The sequence below is a fragment of the Mus caroli genome, chromosome 4 (assembly GCF_900094665.2).
Source record: "Mus caroli chromosome 4, CAROLI_EIJ_v1.1, whole genome shotgun sequence".
Taxonomy (NCBI): Eukaryota; Metazoa; Chordata; class Mammalia; order Rodentia; family Muridae; genus Mus; species Mus caroli.
This window is the reverse complement of record NC_034573.1, coordinates 125,237,323-125,243,668: the sequence shown is the minus strand read 5'-3', so window position 1 is coordinate 125,243,668 and position 6,346 is coordinate 125,237,323. Positions and strand designations below refer to the sequence as shown.

Below are 6,346 nucleotides of genomic sequence, written 5' to 3'. Positions count from 1 at the left end.
TACTGGAAGAATAGGAAGAAATCACTTAGCTAACAAAAAACTAGAACCTGTGGTGTTGGTTACATGACGGGGAAAGTTCTGGAGAAAAGAGAGGGGACTCACAGAGAGCTACCTGCTCTCTTCCGTGAAATTTTCCGGGTAGAGAAGGTGACTATAAAGAGATATGGTGTCTGTCGGGAGATGTTTCTGTGATCCAGGATCCGAGCGATGAGATGGACAGAGATTTCCCTTTGAGCCAAGTACCTGACTGTATTTTTCCTCTAGTTCTCCTATTCCTTCCCAACGTTTGTCTCCTCCCTTTTCCCTCGTCTCCACCCCCTCACCCCCTCAGCTAAGAAGGAATTGGCCGGCTCCACCCAGTCAGCCCCCCGGAGCTCCGCCCCTGCTGGTGGGCCAAAAGTTAACATCTGCACCTGCTGTGGTCTATCTGCAGTCGGCACCTGTGCTTCCAGCCAATCAGCGCCACCGCAGCCGGGGACCGCTGTCAGCAAAATCTCAACATCCAAAGCGCGACGTAGAGCAAACGCTTCCCCGGGCAGGGAGGGAATGTCTGTGTCAGAGGAGCATTAAGAGACGAGCGGTCAGCAGCGCCTGCGAGCCAACCAGAGACGGATCGCTGGAACCTCGGAGAAGGAAGATGTCGAATGAACTTGAGTGAGTAAAGCCACGATGTCTGGCCTCCCGGCCTCCCCAGCACACCGAGGCTGGCTGGGGTTCCCTGCAGAGGGAAGAGCAAGGGAGGCGGGCGCCCGGATTCACACGGCAATTTGTAAGGGTGAATGAATGGGCTGACGATCCTGCCTTAGCGTGTTGAGGCACGTTCAGCTCTCTATCTAGAGCTGACTGTTTCCCTGGGAAAATAGTTTTTCTTTCTCTCTGTGCTGAGCAGTTTCGAGGAAGGCAAACACCCGGGCTGCCTGAAACCGTGAATCTTGGCATCGCTTTTTGATACTCTGGAGGTGCCTTGGAAATCAGAGACACTCCCGCCCCAGGGAAGCTGTCTCTCCTCTTGCCAAAGGGAACGTCTTGGAGGTGGTTCTCAGAGCTGTCTTAGGCAAAGAGTTGAGTTTCTCTAAAGGTCCTTTATGTTGAGTTGGAACAGTCCCAAGCGATTTGGCTACTATAGTGTAATGGCTGTATACATGGGCTCTGTAGTAGATTTCCTTAGGTTCAAACCCAGGCTCCATCTCTCCTCCGCTGTTCATTCTTAAAAAGTCGTTGGACTTATCTGAGCTTCATTTTCCTGATCTGGAAATTTGGAACAAGAGAACTTTGTAGAGTTCTTAGGTGTGCTGAAAGCTGTAAAAATGCTTACCAAAGAGAAAGGGGTCTGACGTTGCGTTCAATAAATTGTGGTCAGTTTTATCCAGAGGCAGTGCTAACGCTGGGGAAGCCAAGGGCTAGATTTTGGTGAGGTCATCTGTGTTGTCTGGCGAGAGGCAGGTGCATTCCTGTCCACATCTGGGATCCAGAATCCCTTGACTGGCTGATGCTGACCTCACTCTCAGCCTCAGTTTCAGGTCCAGATGTTGGAGAAGACAGAAGTCGAGGGTGTGAGTCGCTTTAAGTTGTGGGCAAGGAGCTAGCAGGAAAGGAACGGACTTCTCCTTTCTCCCCTCTTTAGCAGTGACCCTCTTGTTGTTTCCTCCCCTTCTCTGTCTCTCTCTTTGGAGCTTTTCCTCAGCAGGTTAAGAACTCAAACGCTTACAGGCAGAAGAATTGATGGGTCCCAACTGCAGACAGGAACCCATGTACTGGCTAGCTCTGGGGTGTGTCCGACTTGAACAGCCACATCCACTGTCCAACCACTATGGTTACAAGCATCAGGTTTCTTTTTTTTAATAGATTCTCAGGACACTGTTTTGACAGTTGAACCCCAATTAAAGTAAAAATAGGAACACAGTGCTAGGGCCCAGATTCAAGTCTCAACCCCTGAACTTATTATCTGAGTGACCCAAGCCTGCATCTCCTGGACTGTGCATGCTGTGACCAAGTGGCAGTCCTTACAGGGTTCAGTTTTATGACAATGATTGATTTAAAGCCTGGTAGGGAGCATGCTAATAATGCCTTTCTCCCTTCGTGGAGACATCAATAATTGGGCATTTCTGAAGCTTCTTGCTTTTTATTTTTCTATGCTTTACACACACACATACACACACACACACACACACACACACACACACACACACACACACTTGAGACACAGGGCTCCAGCACACTTACGCATGCCAATTACAGCTGCCTTTGGAGGCTGCAGAGAGAATCTTTTCAGGTTTCTCCTCAGGGGGTATGGAGAAGCTGGCTTACGGAGCAGGTTTTCTGCCAGTGTCCTGAATGGTTTGGGTTGGAAGTCGGATGGGCTGACAGTAGAGGCTTCTCCATTCAGGAAAGCCTGTGCCTGCTGAGTAATGCAGGCCAACTTTGAAGCTACCATTCGAGATTACAGTGATTGACCTGGGGGCTCAGCCACTCTGAGAACTGGGGAGTCTGTGGGTGCCTGTGAGTGTGTGTGTGTGTGTGTGTAAGTGCCTCTGTGTGTGTGTGTGTGTGTGAGAGAGAGAGAGAGAGAGAGAGAGAACCTGTTGTGGGCATGTGTGAGTGTGTATGTACACACATATGTGTGTATGGGTGTGTCTGTGTGTGTGAGTGTAAGTGCCTGTGTGTATGTGTAAGTGCCTCTGTGTGTGAGTGTGTTTGTGTGTGTGTGTGTGTGTGAGTGAGAGAGTGAGAGAGAGAGAGAGAGAACATGTTGTGGGCATGCTTGAGTGTGTGTGCACACACGTATATGTGTATGGGTGTGTCTGTGTGTGTTCGAGTGTGTTGTAAGTGCCTGTGGAGTCATAGGTTTGAGAGGTCCTGATGCCAACAAGTGCCTGTGAATGTGTGTGTGTGTGTGTGTGTGTGTGTGTGTGTGTGCGCGCGCGCGCGCGCGCATGTGTGTATGTGTGTATGTGTGTGTTTTAAGCTGCTGCTGCTGCTGCTGTTGTGGCCTTGTTCTTACTGTGACCTTGGCTGGAATATCCTACTAGGCCAAGCAGACATCTCCAGCCCTCAGAGAATAAACAACTTGTCAGCCCTGGGGCGTTAGTGAAAAGTCAGGTCCGTCCGCATCTGCTTCAAATCAAACCGAGTGAGTCTGCCCTTGCTGACTCTCTGGCTTTCTCCTGAGTGAAATGTCCATTATGAACCCACCTACCTGACAGGGAAACACTGAGCTGTGGTGGCAGACCACCTCCCCACTCCACCCCAGCCAGGTCCTAGGCCTCCACAGGGAGGTGGCCCTGGAAAGGCTGGCCAATGTAAGTCAGAAACCAGCTCCAGGCAGCTGGTGGGTGGTGAGCACCTGGCCTTTCATGTGGTCAGACCCAGCGCCTGGCACCTCTGTCAGCCACCCTGCTTCCAGCCCACAGCCTAGCAGTACCCAGTGGTGGGGGCTGGCTGCAAGGGTTCCTGGAGCACTAGCTTCAGACTCCCCAGGAAAAACAACCTGAACCTCCACACTGCCCACCATGGGCCTGGCTAAGTGGGCTGTCTGGCACAGGCCCTGACCTAGACTGGAGACTGTGGCTCTCTTGAGAGCCAGATTCTTGGGGACCACTGGCCTCTTCAGACCCTCCGCAGTGTCCTACTGTGTACAAGGCTGTCTAAGACACCTGATGAAGGATGGAAGGTTTCACTACCTTTCATACACAGTTGGTCCATTCCGGGGGCACCATGCCTCAGCGCCCTGGCCTCTGCATCCCCACAGCCCGGACCCTCTGCCATCGGTAACAGAGACTGGAGAGTGGCCACTGAGGGTGGCCCTAGGCTAGAGGGCTCACAACGCCTCCCCCTCCCCCTTAGGCCCGCAGCGTTGAAAGAGTTAACTCGGAGCGCCGCCCTGCTGCGGTTTTGTGGTCGAAACCATGATTGCCAGGAGCAAATTTTTGTCGTGCAGGAGGTGTGTTATTAAAAGTCGGAGTTACGCGACTGGTGAATGAAAAGTTAAAAGCCCTCATTAAGCTCGGGCTGTAAAACGGGGCGGAGCGGGGGCGGGAGCAAGAGGGGCGGGGGGAGGGGTGTTAACGGAGGCAGCTGCGTCTGTAAGCAAGGTCTGGGAAGCGTGCTAACCCCATGCAGTCACAAAAAGACGGACAGTGGCCCCGATCCCCGAGACCCGGTCTCTGGCAAGCGCTTAATCTGCATATCTATTTTGTCCTTTTTGGTAATCCCAAGAGGGATGGGTGTGTATCAAGTGACATTGGGTAGCCAAGATTTCATGGAAGAGCCAGGCTCTCATCTGGATCCAACCAGACTAAAGTTTCTAAGCCTGGACATTAGGTATAAGATGTAGATCGACCCTGCTTTTCGTTTTTCCTGTAGGTTCCCTGCTGTGTGTGTATGTATGTGTGTATGTATGTATGTATGTATGTGTATGTATGTATATGAGACCTTGCCTCTGTGTAACCTGTCTGGAACGTAGGTAGCTCAGACCCACTTTCAACTCACGATCCTCCTGCCTCAGCTTCTTCAAGGTCCGGATTACAGGTGTGCACCGCCACACCCGACTCGAATTTTATATACTTGAGTTTTACAAGCCTGCGTAACTTTTGAAATGAGGCAAGGGAAGAGAGAGTTATTATTTGTAAGAAATAATTATTATTGGCTCATCCAGAACACCAACCTCCAAACGTAGTTGCTGTGAGGAGGGGGGTAAGCTCAGTTAGAGCACTTGCCTGGCACATACAGGCGCTGAGCTCAAACCCCAGCCCCACCACTAAAAGTAAGTAAGTAAGTAAATAAAAGAGGTCCCTGGCTCGTCCTCACGTGGGAACTTAGATATGCAAATTCTTAGCCCTGCCCTAGACTGAATCAGAAACTCTGGGGGCGGGGCTGGCCATTCTTTGTTTTGACAGGTCTTCCAGGTGATTCTGACTTAGTTTTAAAACCGCTGGCCTGGGAGACCAAGTAGAGGATGGGAAAAGAAGGCTCCCAGGTCAGCCACTGACCTGCTGTGTCATTGCTGAGTCAGCTGACCCAGAGCCCTGCGGCAGGGTCACACCTGTGTTAAAGCCCAGCTGGCTCACAGATGGCTGGTTGGTGACTTTTCCCTGAGCGATCGCTTCATATCAGTGAATGCCTGCATAAAGCAGCGATAAGAGTACCCACCTCTCAGGCCGTGGGTGCAGAGGCCATGGGCTGGCTGTGTCAGTCATTCATTCGCCTCTTTTCCTTTTTCTTAACTCCCCTCCCGCTCTATTCCATCTGCCTTCACCAAAAGCTCAATGGGCTAAGGCATGGATCACCTGACAAGCCCATGTTCGATTCCTGGGCACCGATAGCAGAAGAGAATGCCTGCCATGGCCCTCTGACCACACATGATATTGCACGGCAGGCATGTGCATACACCTGTGTGTACACACACTCATGTGCACATGTATATACACACATATACATACAACTAAAGAGTTACTCCCTAGTGTCTTCTCAGGGAGCCACCAAGAACTGGGAACATTGGAGGATAGACTCAGAGGACAGAGTGTCCCCAGTGCTCTGCACATACCGTCCATCACAGAATAACCCTTGGTGACTGTCTGCTAACACATCAATGCGTAACTAAAGAGAGGCAGTTCCCTGATTGAGAGGTAGAGCTCAAAAATTTCCCATCCCTATTGAACGGTAGAGAAAGGAAAAAAAAAAAAAAGTCAGACAAACAGCCAAGGTACTGGGGCATAAAAGAAGAATTCCCACACAGGGGGGCAGTTTTCCAAAGAGCAGAAAGCGAGTTTCTGGTATAATTAGGAAATGACATGTAATTAAATCAGATGCAGCCAGCAGTGTTATCTGGAGCCTGTCCACCATCAATCAGCTTGCCCACCTGGATCCAGAGGCGGAGGCTGCCTGGGCTCTGGCCACTTAGTGCCAAGCTAAGGCAGGGTAGGGATGGCCCCTTTTGACAGACAGGGAGAAAGTGAGGCTGTTAACCATGCCCTTGGCTGGGCTGGCTGCTCAAAGCCAGTATTCAGAGCGATAACAGTGGAACCATAGTGTGCGTGCTTCCATACGAGTGACTGCATGACCTACGCTATCCTGTTGCTAGTGACGTTTCACAGGTGGAGGTAAAAATGAAAGACTGTGAGTAGAGATTATTTACTGGGTACTTGATGCTTAGTGATCCCTGAATGAATGAGCCTTTCCCAGAGAGATTCTCACTTTCATCTTCCCACAAAGGCACAGAGGTGATAAGGGGACGACGTGCTGAAAGTCACACAGCCAGGAAATAGCAAGTTCCGAGGCTGGAACTCTCTGTGTAGCACTGGGGCACACCCTCCAACCAGATATGTGTGCTGCCTCCTTCCAGCTGGGG

At 51.0% G+C, this 6,346-nt stretch overlaps 1 protein-coding gene across 1 annotated transcript in view; it reads left to right on the top strand.

The window, feature by feature from the left end:
- The first annotated feature begins 435 nt into the window (after positions 1-435).
- Grhl3 (grainyhead like transcription factor 3) overlaps positions 436-6,346 on the top strand; it is a 31,609-nt gene continuing 25,698 nt past the window's right edge. Inside the window, exon 1 of the mRNA XM_021160943.2 lies at positions 436-654. Coding sequence (XP_021016602.1) covers positions 638-654 — 17 coding nt within the window. The 5' untranslated portion in view covers positions 436-637. The remainder of the gene's footprint in view (positions 655-6,346) is intronic.